Here is a 24,222-nt window from a genome sequence, read left to right as displayed (position 1 = left end):
AATGGAATTTCATTCCTGTGGATGGAAAAGTCAGGCAAACTTATACATTACTACTTGCTAATAGAATTCAATTCCAAATGGCAACATTTAAAATCTACCAATACTTGTTGATCTCTAATTTTATGCATAAATTTGAATCTAAAATTTTCATATAGATAATTAAATCCTATGTAATAATTTTCCATTTTGAAGTTTGAATGTATAATTTAAGGGCATCAAATAGATTGAAATGACCAGGTTTTAAGATTTCATGCAAAAGAGAAAAAAATAAAAACAGAAAAAAGGAAATAGAAAGAAATCCTTCATTTCCTAAACACGATATCTCAGATCATTGTCTTTAAAGCAACAGCAACATAAGGCTTCAAAATATAGCCCCCAAATATGATTTCAACCAATACAAATGAATTTTAGTCTACCACAGTGATATTTGCTCCACTGAGAAGGTTCATTCTGACTCAGCTGTGATGCAAGTCACCCGCTTCTCCACCCTAGATCGCTCCCCATAGCTTGAAAGGCACAGAACAAACAAAAGCTGAAATTATAATGGGACTGACCTATGCACACATTCTCATCGTCCAGCTGTGCAGAAGCATTTCTGAAGTAGCCCAGCCTGCATAACTCACAGTGCTGCCCTCTAGTGTTGTGTTTACAGCTCACGCAAATGACTGTATTTAGCAGATCGATATAACTGCATCGATTGGAGTGGCCGAAGCATTCACAGTCTTGCAAGGAAGAACAGAAATGTATACAAGAGTGTATACAGCGGCATAGAAATAGCACACTACATGCTTGGATAAAATGAGAGATGGAGAAAAGATGGCGAAATGGCATCACATGTATTGAATCCACATGACACATGGCGGCAACAGGTGGCTGTGACTGGCATGGAAATAGCATCTGTTTCAAGCAGGATAGAAAGGTTGGACATTCAGAACATGGCTGGAGGTTGTTAATTCTTGGCAGACAAGACGAACAGAAGCATTTGCAGGTGCACACCTTTTAAATTTTGGGAAGGCTTAGTTTCCATTGTTGCAAAAGTCTAATTTCTGCACATGGAAAATTTATACTATCTTTGCACCATTCCCTCTATTTTCTCCTCATATTTGCAGTTTTAAAAGGAGGAGAAAAACATGTGAGAACTGGGGGTTTGAACGTGCTGTCCCCCAAGGTCCTTTGTCTTTCCATTGAGTACATCGAGACAGTAACTCAGTCAGGATTTCATAGAAATCGTGGCAGATTTAAAAGGGCTCGAGACAGATACATAATTATTTCTGTTTTTCCCCAATGAAAAGAGGAGAATATAGCTTTCTTATGCCTCTATTCAGGCCAAATCTGCAAGGTTACATGTGAGAGAAAACATAAAAATCAGGGCGATTATCATATGAAAAAAGTTTTCTTAAGATTTCCCCTTCTTTCAAGTTTCATGCTAAGTCTGCTACAAAAATAAAATAAAATAAAATAAAATAAAAAGGTTAGGCAGCTACTCTGCTCTCCCAGGTCTCCTTTTTCTCTCTAAAATGTAAGCAATGCCTCTGTGGCTTAGGAGTGATGGTGGAAAGAACAAGACAAGGAAATGAAGGAAAGAGGATGAGAGTGGTTGGGAAGGGAAGAGGGGACTAGATTTCCTCTCTTGAATTTCAACCCACACAAGAAATTGTTAACTTATTCAAATATTTTAAAAGAAATGGCAAATATTTTAAAAGAAATGCAGTGCCTCTGTTGGTAGAAACAATTATTAAATTAAATAGAAAAAAGTGAGGTATAACTGGGTGGGAAATCTAATGCATCTTCTCAACAAACAGGGATAGGCCTAATTAGACATTGATAAGGAAGGGCAACACAATACTGCAATCTGTGTTGTCTATACATACACTTCTCATTAATGTCTACCTTTTACTTTATTCTAAATGCAGTCACTATTTGATCCATCCATCCATCCATCCATCCATCCATCCATCCATCCATCCATAGATCCATCCATCCATCCATCCATCCATCCATCCATCCATCCATCTATCCGTGCATTTATGCAATATTATATGAAGTCAATATACTACGTGCTAGAAACTATGCTAGGTGCTAAATTATTCTTTGGGCTCACAAAAAATTTGAGACCTTTTGCATTTTGATGATCAGAGTACAAATTAGTGGTATTAAGTGAAGAAAAATAGGAGAGGTGACTGGCACTAAACACCGCTTATTAATCTGCTACCAATTATCAAAGGAGTGTGGATTCATTTATTAGAGATCTGGTTAGTACCATAGACTGCTGAGGTCAAGGTTCCGATGAAATGACATCTATTTGGATAGAAGCAATGATGGGCCCCTGGGCAGAGCGAAAAGAGAAGATCCTCTGGAATAGTATTGACAACTTGAGGAGCCCAGTGACTTAAAAGGAAGGAAGAAGATGTATGAGAAGAGGGGACACTAATGCCAAGCCTCTTCCTTTATTTGAGGTCAGCTCTACTTATGTGCATGATGTAGGGCTGGGGGTGAAGAGGGAGGAGCCAGAGAGGGAAGCAGACTGTCGGGAGAAGGAGGCCTTGGGACTTCAATGTAAGAGATACAGTGACAAAATAAATTCAGTAGTTAAGACATGTCAATTGCATAAAAATGCCAAAATCAATAATAATAGTTACACATTGCCAAAGTAAATTGTCTTGGAAAACAGTAATCATTCACTCCAGTCCAGGTTCCCTGCCCAAGCTCCATCTGGATATTGGCATCTCTGATTCCTTAGGAAACTGGACAGGGTTCTAGAGCTTTCCTCGGGTAAGGATTTGGAAGAAGAATCTTCTGTCCTTGAAGCCTCCCAGGAACAGTGGTTGCAAGTTCCAAACCTAGTTGCTTCCCCAGGACTTCTTCAGAGCTGCCAAGATTTCCAAGGTGAGGGCAGTGACCGTTCATCCTCAGGGTTCACCTCCCCTAGCCAGAGGCTGTGTTTTGTTTATCTTTCTTCTGGTTCCCTGACCCACCTTAGTCCTTGCTAGAACTAATTTAATACATCAAGCTTTAAACAAAAAAGGAAGCCTTTTTTAGGTCCAAAAGGTAATCTTAGAAATATTCTGGAACTATAGAGACACTTCATTAGTGGGCAAAAGAAACATGTGTTTGGATAACTAGGAAAAAAAAAGTATGTGTGAAAAAGTAGCTGAGTATAGTGACACACACTTGTAATACAGGCTGAGATAGGAGGGTCATAGGTTCAAGGCCAATGTGTGGTAGAAGGTGTAACTGAGTGGTTGAATGCCCCCGGGCTCAATCCTCAGTAACACACACACACACACACACACACACGCACACACACACACGCACACACACACACACACCACAAGAAAGTCAGAAAAAAGAAAAGAAAAACATGAAATAGTGACATAAAGCAATCTAGGTGGAAGGAAAAATTCATTTAACTTGAGAAAGTGATTAGGAAAAGAAGTCCTGTAGAATTTGTACTCTGGGGATGATAGGATTTATTTAAGAAAAATAAAGGAAGGGTTTACCATTTTTGGTAAAAATTACTAAAGTAAAAAGTGTGCAAAGGTACAAAGCTGGGGGTTGTGGCTAACAAGGCTAGGGGATTTTCCTAATAGGCTCCTCTGTGAATAAGGACTTAAAAGATTCTGCAGGGTGTGTCAAATGGCCATGGCTTAGCATCTTGTGACAAAGCTTTAGCCAAGACAAAAATGTATCTGTAAGGTATCCTGGTCCAGGGCTGGGGTTTTTGGTGGTAGAGCAATTGCCTGGCGCGTGCAAGGCCCTGGACTCAGTCCCCAGCACTGGGGGAAGAAAAGAAATCCAAGCTCAATATTTTGAAACCTATTCCATGAATCACTATAATTATAGCAAATGTAACACTGTTGCCTACTACTATTTGAATTTAATGATTACCACAAATTTCTTTTTTTGGGAAGAGGGCTATTTGGGATCAAACCTAGGGGTGTTTTACCTCTGAGCTATACCCCCAGCCCTTTTTATTTTAAAACTTGAAAGAGGGATTTGCTAAGTTGTCATGGTTCTTGCTAAGTTGCTGAGGCTAGACTCAAATCGGCACTCCTCCTGTCTCCGCCTCCCAAGCACTGGAATTAAGGTGCATACCACCAGGCCCGGCCATTCATACATATTTCGGCGATGGCATTAGCTGTTGATTTGTGGGTCTGATTTCAAAACCAATGTATTAATTTTGAAAAGTAAGGTTACTCATATAAGAAATCATGCTCAGATAAACACTACTAGTACACATTTATTTCAGAAAATAAGTGGGTGCTTAATTTGTTTTATAATCTATAAGATGGACCGATAATAATTTGAAGCTTTTAGGATTCCGGGGACTCTTCTATGACTTTGATTAAGCTTTCTTCTCTTGTCATGATATATCTGAGAATATTACATGAGAAAAAATTTTTTTAAATGATTTGAAAAATGTGAGAACATTTTTATAAATACAAGGCATTTCAAAGATTATTAATCTACCATATTATTTTCTAGTACTGTTATTCTTTAGTACCTTGTCTTTTCACTCAGACTCAGAACTCATTAATGATCATTAGTGCTATAGTTTGAGCTACATTATTATATTAAGATCTCAAAGGGATCATATTAATAATTTAATAATTCTTTTGTGTGTGTGTGTGTGGTACTAGGGATTGAACCCAGGGACATTCTATCTCTAACCTATACCCCCAAGCCCTGTTTTATTTTTTTAATTTGGAAACAGAGTCTCACTATGTTGCTGAGCCCCTCACTAAATTGCCTTAGCTGGCTGGGAACCTGTGATCCTCCTGTCCCAACCTCCTAAGTACATGTCTGACCAAACCTGGCTTAATAGTTCTTTAATTCTCGAATTCGTTGACTTATGTTCTCCCCCTGCCCTTTTTTGGTGTATACATGTGTGGTATTGGGGATACATCCTACTCCCTACAACCAATACATTGGCAGATCCTCTTGGCTATGTTTTTTTTTTTTTTTTTTTTTTTTTTTTAAGTACTGGTGATGGAACCCAGACATTCTACCTCTGAGCTACACCCCAGCCCTATTTTTTATTCTTTATTTTGAAGCAGGGCTTCACTGGGTTGCAAAGGGCCTCACTAAGTAGCTGAGGCTGTTCATTTATGTGGATCCTCCTGTCTCAGCCTCCCAAATGCTGGGATTACAAGCGTGCGCCACCACGCCTGGGCTGGCTATGCTTTTTAAAAAGATTCTGAAACAGGAGTGGTGGGTTACATCTGTAATCCCAGTACTTACGAGGCTGAGATCTGTGAGGTCACAGATAGGGGACAGCCTCAGGAAGAAGTGAGACTTTTTATCAACCTAGTGAAACCCTGTTTCAAAGTAAAAATTAAAAGAAATAGGGCTGGGGGGTATAGCTCAGAGGTAGAATGTCCCTGGATTCAATCTCCAGCATCACACAATAAATAAATAAACAGATTCTGAAACTGACCTCCTGTTGAAAGATCCCCGCCGAGGGGAGACCCTCAATCTTCTGATTGAAAGACCCCCGCCGAGGGGAGACCCTCAATCAGCCTTGGGATAAGCGACGTCAAGAACACACAAGAGACTTATGTCCTTGATGCAATGAACAAAAGGTAAAGATTTATTAAGGAGCCAGTGCACTGGGGCCGACTTGTATCTCACTTAAGAGCAGAGGAGTTCGGCCCCGAGCAACTGAACGTGAGGGTATTTATAGGGAAAAGACCACCAGTTAGGGGGGTTTGGGCCAAGTTACATGCGTTTACAAAATATTACAGAATCATTTGAAAAAGTACATTCTGTAGTCAAGTGTTAGATAAGATGCCAGGTGTAGTCAGCAGGCAGGTTCCTGGAACAGGGTGGGCTTATTGCATATTTCTCATTCTTAAGCCTATACTTCTTAAGCTGCAAGCTGCAGTAAAATATACTTTTCTTTTTAACTATTAGCTGGCTATTTTAACTATTAGCTGGCTGCTAGGGGCTTATGATTTTTATTTTAAATGGAGCCTTTCGCTGTCTCCAACATCTCACACATGGTTAAAGGAACCCTTACTCCTCACCTGGATCATTGCCACTGTCTCCAAAACTGCTCTCCTGCCCCCCCCGCCCCCCGACCATCTTTTCTTTGTACAATAGTCAGAGCGACCCTTTCAAAACACAAATGAGGTCATGACAGCCCACTGCTCACCAGCCCAGTGGCCTTTCATCTCATTCAGGATAAAAGAGGAATTCAGTCACCCCACGTGCTCTGGCCTGTGGCTTCCCTGTGGGCTTCTTACTCTTACACTCCCCACCTGCAGCATGATGGTCCCAGGTGGCTCCGCAAACAGCCCACCGCCTCTTTGCAGGTACCTTGCAGTCACCTCTGCAGTGTGGAATATTCCTCCCGGGCCTCCCCGCAACATTACTCATTACCTCTTTCCTGGCCTCTTTTTGTAGGTCTCCATTCAAAGAAAATTCTCTAATCATTTCACCTGAAACAACAGCTCTCAACCCAAACACCTTAATCCCCCATTTCTTTAATCCTATTTAATTTTCCTTTTCCTGGAATTAATATCATCCCATGAAAAATATTGGTCTATATGCTCTCCCTGTATGTACAATGTCTGTTCTGCTCACAGCTGTAACCACAGAACTTAAAGTATCCTCTGGCACATACTCATCACTCCAAAACTGGTGAATGAATGAATGAACGAATGAGTGAGTGATGATCCTGAACTGCAATGTATGTTTAGATTCGTCCCACCACTATTTGAATCTCCTAAGAGACTCTGCCTGTCTCCTGTATATTAAAGAGTTTAGAAAAACAACAGGCACACAATCAGATATAACTAAGTCAGCAATTGTATTAGCTGAGAGTTGACTATACAACTGTGCACAGATCAGCTCAGCCAGAAAAAAAAAAAAAATCAGATTTCTGAAACTCTCTGTGGTTTTCTGGAGTTTTTAATCTCAAATCACATTGTAGATTTTACACACACACACACACACACACACACACACACACTCGTCAAGTGCGATGACTGTTGTGTAAACAAGGCTGAAGGCTGACGGGTCTCTAAAGCACACAGACATGAGGTGATGGGCCAGTGTTGGCAGCAGAGTTTCATATGCACCGAGACTCTCCTGTACTAGGTAGGCACTGTTCTGTGCACCAAGAGACAAAGTGAATGAGGCCCAGTCTGAGCCTTATTGACTTCTGAAGCTAACTACTTTTTTATTGGGTGGGGCTATCCTGGGCATTGTAGGATGTTCAGAAGCTTCTCTGACCTTACCAACTAGGAGCTGTGTTAACCCCCAACCTGTGACAACCAAATGTGTCTGCAGACATTGCCAAATGTTCCTCAGGAGGCGAAGCCCAATGCCCCCTCTCCATCTTACACTGAGTCTCATTGGTCTAATAGGCTAGTGGGAAGATAGGGAAAAATATATATATGTGTGTGTGTGTGTGTGTGTGTGTGTGTGTGTGTGTGTGTGTGTGTATGTATATATATTATGTGGCATGTTATATATATGTTATGTGATATGTTATATTGCATAAGGCAATTATGATAATAAGGTATTGAGAAATGGCTAGTGAAGAGCAATAAAGGTAGCAGATATTTCAGAAGTGGGGAGAGCACAAGGCTGGCATTCCAGATTAGTAAAGGCACAAGGCACCTCTGAGGTTTAAAAGGTTCCTTACAACCCAGAAGAGACTTCCTGGGCAGGCAGGACTACAGGAAAAGAAAAGGTTGAAAACAAAGAATTGAAGAAAGATGATGTCAAGAAGAGGGGATTACATCTTCTCTCCCTTTGTGTCTTCTTTCTTATGGCTCTGCTGTTGCTTGTAATTACATTATTACATTACCTGTGTGAATATAATATCAAATACTCTGTGGCACAGGTAGATTTTTTTTTCCCAAAGGAGGAAAGCTTATTCAAATTAAGAGCTGATGAAAATTCATTTCAGTCTTTCAAAAGGAAAGGATTTGGAAAAAAGACTTTAGTTAGAAAATAAGGAATTAGAACTCTATGAAGTACTGTTTCTTTGCTGTATTGCCAGTGGGAGACCTCCTTAGGCACAAGGGCCTCCCTAGGGCTGGGGAAGAAGAGACTCTAGAATCCTCCTGGCTCTATCTTCGCCCACTCTATCTTGCATCCTTATGTAGATACTGAATTTTTCTACATCATTTATAATGATGTCTACTTAATTAGGTGGCTTCTTTCCACCTCCAGGATGTGTTAGAACCTCTTTAGTGTAGTGTCCCCAAGAAACTAGGGATTGAATAGCGCAGGTCAAACTCCAGGCCAAGAGGATATGTTGGATGTGACAGGAACATGAGATGGACTATATACTCCCTTTTGCCTCCTCCTCCTTCACCTCTTTCATTTCATCCCATAGATTTGCATATGGGAGATGAGCAACACTGGCATTAGTGACTATCCTTTACAAATACCATGTGACCAAATCCGCTTATTACCCTCAGAACCGAGCGAGGGCTGCTCGGTTACTAATTTATATCTCCAAACTTCAAACCCATTTGTTGCCTCAAATGGGGATCTTCTTCAGTAATTCATGGTTCAAAATACATTGGGAAGCACATTAAAGACATGCTTTGAATTCTACAGTTTCCTTTTTCCCATCTCCTCCTTTTCTCTAGATATTACAGAAAGACATACTCAACAATGACTAAAATCTGGAAAATGATGTAATCACCAAGTGGGTCAAACCAAGTTCAGATTTTGTTTCTTAAATGTATTTCTTGGTAAGAGGCATTTCATGGAAACAAAACAAAACAAAACAACAAGTGACATATGTCAAACAATCAAGGGTGGGAAATAAGACACTCTAGTTACACAGGGCACTTAGAGCAAAATGGTGAAATAAAAACAGGGTCTTTACATTTCCTGAAAAATCTCCATCCTGTGAATGACAGACACTAGCTGGAAAGGGCTGCTCATGAATCATGAGATACAGCTCACTTTCATTTAAAGAAAGTAGTATGAGTAGTACTTTTTGGATCATGATGAACACTTAACACAGGGTAGGCCCTCACTGGTATTTTGAAAAATTCATTTAAAACAATGTGAGGAAGCATATACTCCAAGGTGTCTCATTTGTCACAAAGTAAAATGGGTACCATCCAAAGAACCGGACATTGTGGCTTCCTGCAAAGCATCCCTGAAACTTGCTGTAAGTGATTTCCTTATTTTCACTGCAAATGAGTGTCGGTATTAGTGATCTCACACTCCTGTCTGGACAGGAACCTAAACTCTTATCATTCTTCTTTGCACATTAATCTTTCAGAAAATAAATGTTGCAGCATCTTTAGTTGCAGTCAAATTTTTGAAAGAAGCATTTTGTTTTCTTACAGATGACATTCTCAGGTCTAGCTGATGCATCAGTTGGTATCAGTCCACATGCCTCACCAATAAGCTGATGGGTACACTTCACAAATATTCCAGATTCATACAGTGCAATGTTTCACAACACATAACACCATGAAATCACTGTATGAATCCAAGAATTCCTACCTCTCTTGTGGTTTGCAACTTGAACAGAAGAAACTGTTGACAAAGCTAATTTGGGAGCAACTGGATAGGTTTAAAAGAATGAACAGCAAATTAGAAACAATAGTGAAACGTTCAAACTGTAATATTTTATTACCAACCCACTCTACAAGTATCCCTAAGTCAAGGGATTATTTTTATCTGTCCTTTCTGGGATTTTGTCTCAAATTACAAAAGAAGACTTTTGTTTGGCTGAAAATGGTTCAACACTGTTAAGTAATAAACTTCAGGGACTTTATTTGTAGAGGCAAAAATAATTCCCATTTAAATCAAGAATACAGTTATGCAAAAATTTCCCCATAAAAATATGGATATTTAGGATACTCAACTGTCCCTCTTTTCAAATAGCTATTTTGTTGAGTAAATTAGTGACATTATGGCCTCAGTTTACCAAGTCATTCTGTCCTGTCACTGGGAGATTTTCTACATATAAACCAGCTAGAACATTTCTTCTGTTGAACTGATTAGACATCACAGAACAGTCACAATAGTCAACCATTCAGCAACACGTGGGCCTCATTGGTCTCAGAGTCACCTTGTGAACAGGAGTCCCTTTCAAAATTGTACTTTTCTCAGCGTTTATTAACTCAGTAATGATCTCGGTTTGCTAATATCAGGGTTCTCTCTTTGAGTTTGCCTGCCATGTCTTTTCAAAGTATCCAAGAGTTGCTTGTAAAAATACTAAAATCATAATCAGAGTTGATGTTCTCTACAGATGTTGACAGAATACCCTGGACCTGGCCTCTGGTGAACAGTGTGCTTTTCATTAAAACCTCAAGTTCAAGCACTGTATTCAACAGTGCTGCTTCTTAAATCGGTTCATTTGATGAACTCATTATCCATATTCTACAAAAAAGCAACTGGCAATAACTAGTGGTATTTTGGAAAGCTTTCTGTCACAGGAAACAGAGTAAAATAACAACATGGGTCTACTTCAGGGTTTCAAACAACGAGTCATCTCATTGAACTCCAAAGACATTGTGGAGAAGTGTTTGGTCTTAGGTTTTGTCTTGTAAAATCTGTGGTGCTATGAAATTCACTGAGCAGCATTTCACAGAAGAATCTCTTGTGGAACTTGCCAAAGAATAAAGCCACTAAACCTCCCCGAATGCTCACATAATTATACTAATGGGGGTGAGCTTGATGTGTATTTCTTCCACATATGAGGGTAGAAACTTGAAAAATAAAACCTCATTTGGAGCAGATGATCAAGATAATTCTATTTGCTAGTAATATATGTATCTAGGACAGTTTCGATTTCATCACTCTGACCAAGGCCTGAAAATTCAGCCTTTCCAATTTGACTTCTCAACAAATGGCTGATATATTTTGTTTGGCTTAGCAGCCATTTCCTGGTTTCTCCTTTTGCTCATCTCCTCCTCCATCTGTATTCATTAGAGTTGAAAAAGAACATCCTGTATATAACTAAGGAAAGTAGAAGGCAAAGGCATGCCTTGGTTCTTATTTATCTTTTTCTTTTTTTTTTAGAGAAGAAAAAGGCAAAATGATACAGTTTTATAATAAAATAAACTCCTACTTACACACAAATATGTATATATGTACACATATATATGTATATACACATACATGCTATATGGTAATGGGAATTTAACATTTCCCTGCAGCTTATGAGGTTTATTGTCCAGTTTTTTAAAGTTCCCTTTCTTTCTGAATCATACTATCCTTCCTTCCTTCCTTCCTTCCTTCCTTCCTTCCTTCCTTCCTTCCTTCCTTCCTATGGTAGAAGTCAGAAAAGAATTACCGCTATAATGACAGACAGAAAATAGGTTGTTCTTAGTGCTGGCAGACATGAATGTTAATTGATATAGGGAAAAGTTCCAACAAAGATGATGTACGTGTGTGTGTGTGTGTGTGTGTGTGTGTGTGTGTGTGTGCACGCGCACGCGCGTGTGCGTGCATACATGTGTGCGTGCATGTGTGTGTGTGAGAGAGAAGGAGTGAAAGGAGAGAGAGTGGGAGAGAGGAGAGAGGAGAGAGAAAGAGAGGAGGAGTAAAAGGAGAGAGAGGAGAAAGTAGGGGAGAGGAGAGAGAAGGAGACAGAGAAGGAGAGAAAAGAGAGCAGGAGAGAGGGGAGAGAGAGAAGGAGAGAGAAGGAGATAGAGATAGAGATAGAGATAGAGAGGGAGGGAGGGAGGGAGGGAGAGAGAGAGAGAGAGAGAGAGAGAGAGAGAGAGAGAGAGAGAGAGAGAGAGAGAGAGAGAGAACACTTTCTTACAAGTATGCATGGAGCGCAGTGAAAAACAGGGTCCTCTGGGCGCCACTTGCTCTTTATCTATTCACCCAGAGCCTCAATACAACTGAGGTACCAGTTGGTTACTTAAGACAAACGAAAGGGAGACAGTGGAAAGATGCCTGTGCCTCACAAGTTTTTTTTTAAGACATATTCCTATTCCACACTGTGATGTTGACAGAAATCTCGGCTCGTCTTGGGACTGTCTGACATCCAGTGTAAACTTGGTAAAGGGCTTCTATCTTTACATCTTGTTTTTTTCCCTTTTCATACTTCACTCTACTATTTCTGGGACAACCTTCTTATTAAAAGATGATCTGAATTATGAAATTATTTCAAAGACACGGCATCCACACTAATGTTCTTATTTAGCGTTAAAAGTGGTATATGGGTTTTTTTTCCCCCACAACCACGTGGGATTTTACATCAGTAGGAATTTTACATGCTCCTACCTTGTTTTGGGTTAGAAACCTCAAGGGAAGAAATATTCGGCCATATGCTATTAAACTTTGGAGGATCTGCGTGCATCAGGAAAAATCAGGGAATGTTATTTTCAGCTATAATGTCATTTGGTTCAAACAGAAAATATATGGACAAAGACACAAACCACACATTGGCTTTTTAACTTGGCTGTGATGCACTTAAACCAACACGACTCCCGCACCAAACAAGAGCAAGCAACCGATGAGTCCCAAAACATTGAATGGACATTAGAAATATAGCCACTTCCCTAACAAAGCTATACATTTACTTTGAAATGAGGTAGAGTGTTCTTACACACATAACCGAATAGGGACTGCAGCCATCCGAACCCATATGTAAGGCTGGTGCCTGAAACTAGAAGATAAGGCTAAAGGAATAATTTCTCACTTGAGGATTCCATTTATATTTACCGATATGAACTGGCTGCGTTAGTCCTTCAAGAGAGATTCTTGGGGGTATGTTTTAAGTGTGAGCCATTATCTCTGAAATGAAGTGGATCTATTTCCTAGGTTTCTATATGCAGTTTCTCAGAGAAGGGAAGAGGGACTATCGGTGGTTCTGGCTTAAAAATAGTCCAAGGTGTTTCTAGTCATACCTAAGGTCTCTGTGCATGGGGATAGGCTTTTTCTGATGCTTTTACCTCAAAATAGGTTTCTAGAGTTCTTAGTTCCAATCCAAAAATAATTAAAAGCAATATTTAAGAAACTGGTAATATTCCTGTCTAATAAAAAATAAAAATCTAACTACAGAAGCCAAAACAAAACAAAACAAAAACCCAAACACCCAGGATTAGGATTTGTTTTTTGTTTTGTCTTGTTTTGTTTTCATTTTTGGGTTTTTGGTACTGGGGACTAAATTTAGGGGTATTCTATCTCTGAACTATACCTTCAGAACTTTTTTTTTAAACATTTATTATGTTTTTAGTACTGGGGATTGAACCCAGGGGTATTCTACCTCCAAGCTACAACTCCAGCCCTTTTTCTTTTTTCCTTTCCCCTTCCTTCCTTCCTTCCTTTCTTCTTTCTTCTTTCTTTTTTCTTCTTTCCTTCCTGGTACTAGGGATCGAACCCAGAGGTATTCTACCTCCAAACTACACCCTCAGTCCTTTTTATTTTGAAACAAGGTCTCACTAAGTTGCTGAAGGTCTCCTTAAATTGCTGAGGCTATCCTGGAACCTGTGATTGTCCTGTCTCAGACTCCCAAGTACTAGGATTACGGGAGTGCACCACCGTAGCTGGCTAGAATTTGATGTTTTAAAACTATTTTTGTTAAAGTACAAAGGGCATGGTTGTTAAAGAGGATATTTCATGATTCAAAGCCTATCACTCGCTAAGTTCAGCTCAAAACCACATCTCGCATATCATCCTTCAGGGCCACCCAAGTCCACAAGGCCAGCTCTTGCCCCCTTGATTCTCCAGCATGTTACTGTTGGCGCTCCTGATTTCTCACTGATGTGTGGACAGGCATGAGTTTTAACATTGCTAGTTAAAATTTCCTAGGTCTAGTTCTTGCTTCCATAATTAGATTGGATATCTTTGAAGAAAGGAGCATCTTTGAAGAGGGCCTCTGTAAATATCTGATAATTGAGAAATTGATATCAAGTGGCTGGGCTTCTGTAAACAGATATTATCAGATTATTTCCTTCGTCATTAGATTACAGCAAATAACATCTTGCCAGACATGGACTTTCACTATGACTCCATTTAAAAAATTCTTTGTGAGGAAAGCTGAGCTCACAGATCTAACATAGCTGCTTTTCTGTTTTGCTCTGTTCTAATGCATGTATACACAAATGCAAAGAAAATCTTAATACCAATGTTGCTATATGAATCAACAGTTAAGAATGAAAAAAACATTTTTTTTTGTGAGTCTGGGGATGGAACCCAGGGGCATTCGACCTCTGAGCTACACCCCCTGCCCTATTTTTTATCCTTTATTTTGAAACAGGGTCTCATTGAGTTGCAGAGGGCCTCACTTAGTAGCTGAGGCTGTCCGTGAACCGCGATCCTCCAGTGTCAGCCTCCCAAATGCTGGGATTACAAGCATGCGCCACCACGCCCAGCTTCACTTGAGCATTTTAATGGTGGGTAGATATTGAGTTAAGAACAAGTCTAATTGATCTGTGATCAGATTTGAGAAACTATACCTTTATATTTTGAGAGAATCAATTTAATCCCTTTAAATTGTTTATTTAAAAAGATTTCATATCATTAAGATGATTTCATGTAGAAATGTTTATTCATAGTAGTAGCATCAGTTTTCTCAACATCTTTTCTGAAATAGAGGCAGATACAAATCATAAGTAGGAGTAATAATTATGAGTTTAATGGTAAGTACTTACTGACTTGCTGGTCTTCATGAAAAGACAGTCATAACTTATTACATTGTTTATAAACTTTGCTAAGAAATTTAGTAGACAGTAATTCTATAATAGTTTAGAGGTTAGCTCCAAAGATTAACTTTCTAAATGAAACTTTATTCCATATCCCAACAAACTAAATATTTTTATTCCTATATTTTAGTATAGTCTTTTTTCTGGGTGCTTTGTGATTTTTCCCACCAGGACACTGAAGTTCCAGTTTAACAGTATTCTTTTTTTAATTAAAAAAAGTTAATGTAGGCCAGGGGTGGTGGCGCACACTTGTAATCCCTGCGCTTGGGAGACAGAGATAGGATGATCGCACAGGTTCGAAGCCAGCCGTGCTGGTTTAAGAGACCCTGCTTCCAAATAAAAAAGTATAAAAATAGGTCTGGGAGTATAGCCCAGAGGTAGAAGGGTTTCCAGAAACCCCAGTACCACCCCCCCAAAAAAAATTTAATGTAATTCATTCTACTTTTGAATTGTTAAGACTAATTGGCCTGTATGGAATTTTTAAGTTAGACACCTCAGTTGCAACCTATTCCCTATCAAGAATATAAGTTTCTTATGTATTATGTAACTAAGATAGTTTCTTGGGCAGGGGAGCCCTTGTTTATGACTGAGAATATAATTAGAATTTTTTTCAAATAACTTTTAATATTTAGAATGCTTAGCCTTTAAAAAATGTAAACAAAGAACCACTAGTGGCTATCATGTGGAAATTCAGACCTAATTTATATACTTCTCCCTTGGACAAATTTTCTACTTCCCTGGGAGGAAAAATGTTGTACTAAAAAGCTGGATATCGTGATTTGTGACCCCTAAACTCCTATAGCATGTTACTGCCTATATACATTTTAATATTTGTCCATTATGAGATTTTTAACTTAATATCTCATCTTAAATTAAAAAAAAATTTGTTTTGTAATTGCAGGTCCGAGTAAGAAAACAAAATTAGCCTATTACTCTCTGGTTACTTTTGTTGCTCTAAGATCTTGGCATGAAGTAAATATTCAACAACTATTACTAACAAACATTTAATTCCCAGACGTAAATTAGGCACATTGGAGGCTATATGAATGGTATAATTGAGACAAATTCAATATTATCATATCCAAGCCAATGAAAAATTTTTTGCATAACATGCAGCCTCTGAGAATTCTTAGCCATTGGCTTTGTTTTAAGTAGTTATAAATTGCAAATAGGAAAAAAAAATTATAATACATCAAAAGTATTTGCATTGCCCCTTTGGGTGAACTGGTACAAATTTATTAATTTCATTTTCTCCACAACTGGACTAGGGGAAATCTCTGGGTCAATGTGAAGGTCTCAGAAGAGTACTTTGTTACAGGGCAAATAGCACTGTGTGTCACAAGATGAGGAGTATGGTCCCAGTTCTACCACTTAGGAGCTCCTTCTGGTTTTCTTATCTCCAAGATTTCTTTTCGCTAAGTTATAGCAGTCCAATGGTTTCCTCCAGGCCTAGCAGCATCATACTAGTTCACGGAAGTTCCTAGAAAGATGAAGCCTGTTGGGATGACCCAGATGAAGAGTTTCCCGTGCGATGGGGAGATTATTGCTACGGACCTTTCCACCCTCATGTGAAATAAACAGGTTGAGAAAGTGTTGTTGGGGCGAGGGGATGGGTCACTACATATCTGTAGATGGTTAATCACTCAGGGAGAGCCTTTATGGCTATGCCAAGTTTTGTAAGGATTCTGGCCTCATATGGGAAAATGGACTAAATTTGTCTTGTCTAGACTTCAAAGACTATGCCTAGCCAGGCGTGGTGGCTCACACTTATAATCCCGATACTCGGGAGGCTGAGACAGGAGGATCACAGATTTGCGGCCAGCATCAGAAACTTAGTGAGGCCCTCCACAGTCTAGTGAGACCCCATTTCAAAATAAAGAATAAAAAATAGGGCTGGGGTGTAGCCTGGAGTTAGAATGTCCCTGCGTTTAATCCCCAGTACTGAAGGAAAAAAAAAAAAAAAAAGACTGCTTATGGATGAGGTAGGAAGTCTACCGTCACATACCCCACAATTGTCGTCTTTAAAAAATAAGCAAAATGGAGCTGGGCGTTGTGGTGCATGCTAGTAATCCCCATGCTTGGGAGGTGGAGACGGGAGGATTGTGTAGGTTCAAAGCCAGCCTCGCTGGCTTAAGAAACCCTGTTTCCAAATAAAAACATAAAAATCAGTCTGGGAGTGTAGCAGTAGCACCAAATAAATAAGTAAATAAATAAAAATTAAAAAATAAATAAAATAAAATAAAGATTAAAAATAACCAAAATGTCCAAAAGGCCCACCAGTTGTTTTATTCTATTGTTATATTTTTGAATTTTCAAGTTATATCGATAGGAAGCCTGGAGAAAATCTACGCTGGGGTGTTTAAGATATGGTGCATGTAAACAGAGCTGAGCTCCAAATCCCAGTTCTACCACTTGGATGGGTTCCTTAATTCCTCTGTGCCTAAGCTTTCTCACTGGTAGAGTGGGAGAAGCAGTTCGTCACCATGCTATGAGATGCCACTGCATGAGAGAATGTTCATGAGCCTCATTGAAGAGCCTTCTTCCAGGGCCTTATGAGGAGAATCTCAGGTGGAGATAATGACCCTGCTTGTTACCGGTTGTCATGAAAACTGAATGAATAATTTGCTTGACATTGTACTGAGCATTCCATAAATGTTAGTTCTTATTCTATTTGTGGTTACTGTCATAATAAAAATCAGATTACGGAAGTATAAATAGTTCATACTGACTTGCAGTAGGGAAAATTATGTGCTTCCTCTACTTATTTATTTATTTTGCAATTTTAATTGTTCCCAAAGCAAGTGATTCTGATACATAAGAAAGTTCACATAAGATACACCTTCCTACAGGGAATAATCCAGGTCTGGAGCTTATATTAATTAATACTATTGTTGAAAAGGCGATAGAAACCATTTTCAAAGCTGCATGAAATATTTGATTTTTAACCTTTAACAATAGGAAAATGCTTATTTCCAAGTTTCTTTCAGGTTGGAAGCACATTAGCTAAGAATGTGAATCAAATATGTCATTTTTCTGATTTCTTTTTATTTGTTAAGAACTCTTCAGAAAAATTTCTTATAATAATTTAGTTGTGGCATTTAAAATCTATTTTTGTGATAGAAATGTTGAGATTTCCACTATAAAAAGGAGGGTCTGGAGGAAAGTTTTTTTTTTTTTTTTTTTTTTTTTTTTTTTTAATCCTCTGCTCTGCACCTCAAGGAAAGCTCTCTGCTCTGTAAACTGAGGAGAACTGGGTTGGAACTGCTCAACCTGACCATCTAGTTCTGAAGCTAGAGTGGGCCAACCTGAAACAAGAGCTTAAAGCAGAACCCTAAAGACATTTTATTTATATTAAGAGACCCTTAGAGGTAGGGTTGCTTTAGAATATTGTTATCTTCTATCCTGCAGGACATTTGCTGAGCATGACTAGGAGGCAGCTTTCAGTTCACTTTGTGGGTTGCCTTTAAAGGCGGAGATAAATGTGACCGCACTTTCTTATCAAAGGGAATGCTCACTGTTGATTGTTTTTTCTAAAAATAGCTTACTATGTGCTATCTCATTGTGATTTAAATAAACAAAAAGGTGAATTCTAATGTCAGGGTAGAATGCAACACATCGTGTTTGGGAAGTGGACACTGCACCGGATTTCTGCCTTGGCTACTATCCAGATGCTTTAGACAATTAACTGAAGCCATAATTGCTTTATCTGTAAAATGATGCAGTTGGGCGAATTGCTTGTTAAGTTTCCTAATAACACTAATGTTTCTATAGTTTTTGTCATTGTTTTCAATTCTAAAAATATGGCCCCCTTTGAGAAACAGTGCCACTGTGCTATGAAAAGCCACTGTCAAGAGGATGTTTGTAAGCCTTCTTTGAACATTCTCCTTACACAGCCTTCTGAGAAGAATATCAGGTGGAGGTAAAAAGAATTATAGAGTCCCTTTGGGTTTATACAATCACTGCTATTGCTCCCAGGGGAATCCTGAAATAGTGTTACTGATGCCTCAAAAGTAATCTACAGAAACCCTTGAAACTCCACAGGAAACATCCCCGGAGCCTTGGAGGTAATCCTACCTTCTCTACAGCTAGCAGCCTACTTTTAGAAACATAGCATCATTAACCTGGTAGGGAAGACCAGTTTAATGTGATAGTGGTAGATATACCTTTGATAGGGTACCTAGAATTTTGTTTTGCTATAGGCAGCTCTTTCAACATGGAAAATAATGGATTTACTGTCACAGAACATGTGTAAACATATTTCACAATTTGTGTGGGTAATTTCACAAACTACTTCATGTCTTCCTCTTCCTCAGTATATTAGGGAATATTTGGTAGTACAGGAAGGACATAGTACTATTGGAGGTAAGGGTCACAGTTCCCTATCCTCTATCCTTAGACACCATGCTGATAAGTTCTCCTATTGACAACTTAGTGAGTTATCAGAAAATAAACTTTTTTTTTTCCCTTCAAGACTCTATGGTTCCCTGCCCAGAGTGGATCAATTCAGGGACCAACAGATCTTCTAAGATGCAGGATAGTGGATTAGGAAGAGTCTGAGGTAGGGATCAATAAATCTAGACATTTTTTTCTTTTCTAATCTTTTTCACTTGCTATAATGGTGTGTGTGGCTTTGGAAGTCAGATAAACATTGCCAGCTCTATTAGACTGGGCAAGTCACTTGGCCCTTTCGAGCCTCAGATTCACTACCTGTGAAACAGAATTCTATAGACATGTGAGTCCATCTCCCTACAATTCCAAGCAAATATATAATTGTAATAGCCACTACAGGGGGAAATTCACAAATAACATATCTGAAGTTTCATTATAGGACCTGTTGGAAAAATTGACACATCTTTGTTTAAACTAGAAATTTTACCACAAAGACAACTAGCAAAGTGAGATATTAGCTCACACTTAAAAAGTGTCTTGGCAGTCTCTGTTTGCCTGGAAAAAGTTAATGCATGAGAGTCAGTTTGCTTAAGATGGGCAATTGTCAATAAAGATTGGTAAATCTCTCTGTTTTTTTTTTTTTAAAGAGGAGATTCCCTCTCCCCACTCCACTGGAATATTTTATTTGTTCTTCAGGATTAAAAAGGCAGCTACGTCCTAATGTTCATTCAATCTTAGTATAACTACAAAGGTTTTATGAATGTGAAATGCTAGTTACACAAATATGAAATGGATCTGAGATGAGGATACTGTGTACAGGACATACCATTCCCAAAGGCATTTCACCTGGGACTTTTGCTTTTCTTCTAGAACATCAGCAAACAGTTCAAAATTAATGTAGCACACCATGCAATTTGCCATATTGCTACACTAGTCTGATAACATTTTTTCCTCATTATATAAAACCTAATTAGTTAAAGGGCAATTCAAATGAAACTTTTATTTGGGGGATTTAGAAGTATTAAAGCAAAGAGGAAAAAAAAGAAACAAATATACACTGCAGCTCTCTGGACAGCACAAACACGATTATTAATAACCCTTGGGTGGGGAAATGATTAACCTTGTTATTTTCTTCACGATCCAGGTTTCTATAATAAATCGGCACTGCACAAAAATATTTGGATGCTGTATGGAAAACAACTTTTACAAGGTCTCCAACTGGCATCAAATGTTTTCAAGTATGAAAACATCTCTGGGCTTTCTCAACAGGCTGATGGATCCCTGCAGGTAGCACTTCCCTTGTTTAATAGTCCTGCCAATTAAATCAAATTAGAGATGAATTTTTAACTCTGTGATGAAGGCAATGCTCATTATAAGAAAAAACAGAAAAGTGAGATATTTCCTTTAAGTGAATTGTTGTTTCAAATTGAATAAGTTGGGGGTGGGAAGGTGGAGGAAGGAAGTCAAGCAACTCCATCAATAGCCAATGCTTTATATAATTATCATGGTGGTCATTTGAAAGTAATTTAAGGAAATAAGCTATATGCAGGGTCACAGAATGTCTGCATCTCTCTTTTCTTTTGTTGGTATTCTAAGACACAGTGTTACTTCTTTGAAATCCCAAGTTTCTAATGCCATCTTTCATTTCATGAATAGTCTACCTTTCACCTCTGACTCATCTGTCACTTGCTTTTGGAAGAAGTGATAATCATCCACGCAAAGCTATTTCTACATTAGGCTAATTGTCATCGGTCTAATTGTGCTATTTATAATATATTGTTTAACGTAATTAGAAAAATTATTTTCTTTGCAGGACTAAGGATCAAATAGTATATGTTGGAAAGTAACGATTAGTTTATCACATTACCAAAAACATTCACAACAAGCCAATTACTAATTTGGATTCCCAGCATCAACAAATCTTCACTTGAATAAAATTGTGAATGTTGACTTATAAGTACATTGCATAAAAAATTGCAATTTGAATGAATTTCTACCACATCATGTAAGGCAAAAACATAGATGACAAGGCTCAAATGGCTACAGATATATTTTGGGATTCATTAATTGCTCACAATATCACCAGTAATTTTTTTTTTTAGCCATGATCCAAGCACATCAAAATGACTGAGTTTTAAATCAAGAACCATTGGGATGTTTGAAAAACCTACATCCTAATAAGGTAGACAACAGCAGGTATAAATGACCTTAATGGGAAATTTATTTAAACATTAGCTTTAGCAGATGATCAGAAAGGATGACTGGTCTGTTAATGCATTTGAACCTTAATACAGGCATTAATAATTTGAGATCTATGCTGAAATCTGCTTGGGATTCCAACCTTTAGCCACTGGGTACATAGCATATGTATGTGAACTTATGGTTACATATATCAGTAATTTATTAAAATAATATACATCATTTATTTTCCTTGAGATAGAGTTTGATGATGAGAGTCTCATGGGTGTTACATTTGTTATAATGTTATCTTCCTATATATCTGGTGGAATTATGTTCACTGATTCTTTCTTTGGAGTAAAGGCAAAAGCCCTGGAAAACACTCAAACTTAGTTAAAAATCTAAGCGACTTCCTCTTCTTTGAATTGAATCTTGATAATTCCCTTCAGTACTCTCTTGAACGGGCAGTGAATTATCTACATGTGAATTCTTGCTCTTTTTCAGAGGAAAAGAATCCACCAGTGCACACAGCAGGCACCTTATAAGCCCGCAAAGAGGGAAGTTGGGAATGCCATCAGGGCCGCCTAGAAGATACAATCATCTTTGATGGTTTTTATCATAAATCTTTTTACCTTAAAAGTCAGGCAACAGGCAAGCTTGTCATGTGTGATGTTGAGTGACCCCTGGAAGCTCTTACATCCTGTTTGCTGGAAATCTGAGAACACCCCTGTACTCCAAGCTAACTAGCTAGAGGTGTACTGAAGGCCAAGTACTGACTGCCACTTTTGGAGGGTTTTTGTTCTAGGTTTAGGAGTTAAATTTTCCTAGATTCCTGATTATAAAGAATAATACATTTTCCAAAGGCCCGGCAAAGCATCCTTTCAGGTCACCACTGATTTCAAAATATAATGAAGCAAAACACAACTGGAATTTCCCAACTGAGTGTGTAAAAGGTCAACAGCTGCTGATGCTCAGAGATGGGGGATGTGGTGGAGGCGGCCGGATGAGATGTGAGTGAGCAGCACAGTCAGAGAGGCCATGCAACACACAACTGGCACTCGGAACAGAAACACCCCAGCACTAAAGAACTACTTTTCCATCCATCCATTTCTGAAGCATTCACAGGCCATATCACAAGAGCAGCCTCAAAAATCTGTCTCAGCTTGGTTCTATTTGGTTCTCTTCTGCTCTAAAATGCACGTGCAAATACAGTTGTCAAGGCCTGAAAGGAGCACGTTGTGGGGTATGTATACAGCAAGGCAAATGCCAAGGGAGGTACTAAAGGAGAAAAATTAGACTATTATAGTAGAAGGTTTTCATTTGCATTTGCAGCACATACACCATTTTGTTAAGATCACAAAGAAGATGCTGTAGCATTAGGGTGGTATCTAAATGGATGTGAAGACTACTTCTATCTACAAAGCTACAAATTTTCATGGCATTTAACACGTCTAGTGGTGACAAATCAGTGTTTGGGCCTATTCTCAAGCTTAAGTAAGCCAGGTTGATTTATAAGTTGGAAGACCTGATTGTGCATTTATTAGAAGCGGGAAGTTGTTTTATCCAAATTATCAAAGTATTGTTTTTTAGCTTGATGTTAGGCAAGGCAATGCTTCAACTGCTGTTATTTACACTGTGATCATCCTGCCTGGCACAGCTCTTATGACACAAGGCTTTGAGGGGCGACACCACAGTGACAATCCTCCTCACTTACAGTGCATAATTGAGGCTTCCTCAGTCCTTTAGTTCCAATCAGTTATTTAGCAATTGTTTCAAGGTTTTAGCCATTAGAGATAAAGAAAACACGTGAAAAAATATAAAAAAAATTCTGCTTTGAAAGTTATTAGACATATTCATAATGAGCTTTTCAGTTTTGAGGTTAGAGTATCATTGCTTTATGTAGGAAAAGAGAGCTGCAGCCTGGGTCACCCATGGTAGCAGGATAATGTTCTTTGTAGCAATGCCAGAGAAGTATTACACAGAGGGTTGAAGACAGCAGATTTCTCTTTAGCTGGTTATATTGGTTGGATTTTTTTGTTTTGTTTTTTCGGGTCTGGGGATGGAACCCAGGAACATTCTACCTCCAAGCTACACCCCCTGTCCTATTTTTTATTCTTTATTTTGAAACAGGGTCTTATTGAGTTGCAGAGGGCCTCACTAAGTGGCTGAGGCTGTCCGCGAACCACGATCCTCAGGTCTCAGCCTCCCAAATGCTGGGATTACAAGCGTGCGCCACCACGCCTGGCTATTGGTTGGATTTTTACTAAAAGATTTCTTGCAGAAATTTCTGGCTCTTTGACTCCTAAGTTCTTCATGTAGATCATGATATTTTAGGAGAGAGGGACATATTGATTATTTTTTTCTTCATTCCTCCCAAAAGACGGATGATAATAAACCTGCCTCTTTCAGGCCTTCACAAAACCTCGAGTTTAATATGCTAACAAACGTCTTCCCCTTTCTCCTCATGGCCTTCTCCTGGGGTTCTCTGCTTTTCCAGTAACAGAGAAAAAGTTCAATTTGTTTGTTAGCTACTATGTATGGGTATGTATGACTATAGTTTGGCTAAATGAGCGACAGTTACCAAATTAATATATCTCTATACACCGTGGCCTCTATTGATTAAAAGTATCTAGGAAAGTTATAGCACCGACATGTCCACAGGAGAGTGCTGCATAAACAACTGTTCTATCTGTGGTCTCACCATGTTTGTGCATAAAACCAACAAAAAAATGCAATTCACAAAGAAAATGCTCTTTTACATCAGAAATGGACACTGGGAAAATAGATCCAAGGAGCCGAACAACAAAGCAAAAAGCTAAGCCTAGACTTGGTTTGGTGATGTTTTACTTACTACCAATACTGGAAATACTGGGGATACCTGTAGAGAAAGAAAACAGTAAAGAAAAGCTGTTAGCTAATTTTTTTTTGGTACATGACATCTTTAACTTAATATTACAAATCTTAGCAACTTGATACAATAACATTCAGACCATTAGAAAATTCAGATGGA

At 38.6% G+C, this 24,222-nt stretch overlaps 1 protein-coding gene across 1 annotated transcript in view; it reads right to left on the bottom strand.

Annotated features, from left to right (window-relative positions):
• The window catches only part of NTNG1 (netrin G1), a gene marked incomplete at both ends in the record, with an annotated part of 365,829 nt that overhangs the window by 53,961 nt on the left and 287,646 nt on the right, over nucleotides 1-24,222 (bottom strand). Inside the window, 4 exons of the mRNA XM_080691481.1 lie at nucleotides 555-722; nucleotides 9,484-9,543; nucleotides 12,223-12,288; nucleotides 24,064-24,090. Coding sequence (XP_080547607.1) covers nucleotides 555-722; nucleotides 9,484-9,543; nucleotides 12,223-12,288; nucleotides 24,064-24,090 — 321 coding nt within the window. The remainder of the gene's footprint in view (nucleotides 1-554; nucleotides 723-9,483; nucleotides 9,544-12,222; nucleotides 12,289-24,063; nucleotides 24,091-24,222) is intronic.

Source organism: Muscardinus avellanarius, assembly GCF_963383645.1.
Source record: "Muscardinus avellanarius genome assembly, chromosome: 3".
In the NCBI taxonomy this organism is placed as follows: Eukaryota; Metazoa; Chordata; class Mammalia; order Rodentia; family Gliridae; genus Muscardinus; species Muscardinus avellanarius.
Note: the sequence above shows the minus strand (reverse complement) of the source record. Positions and strands in the feature narration are given on the sequence as shown.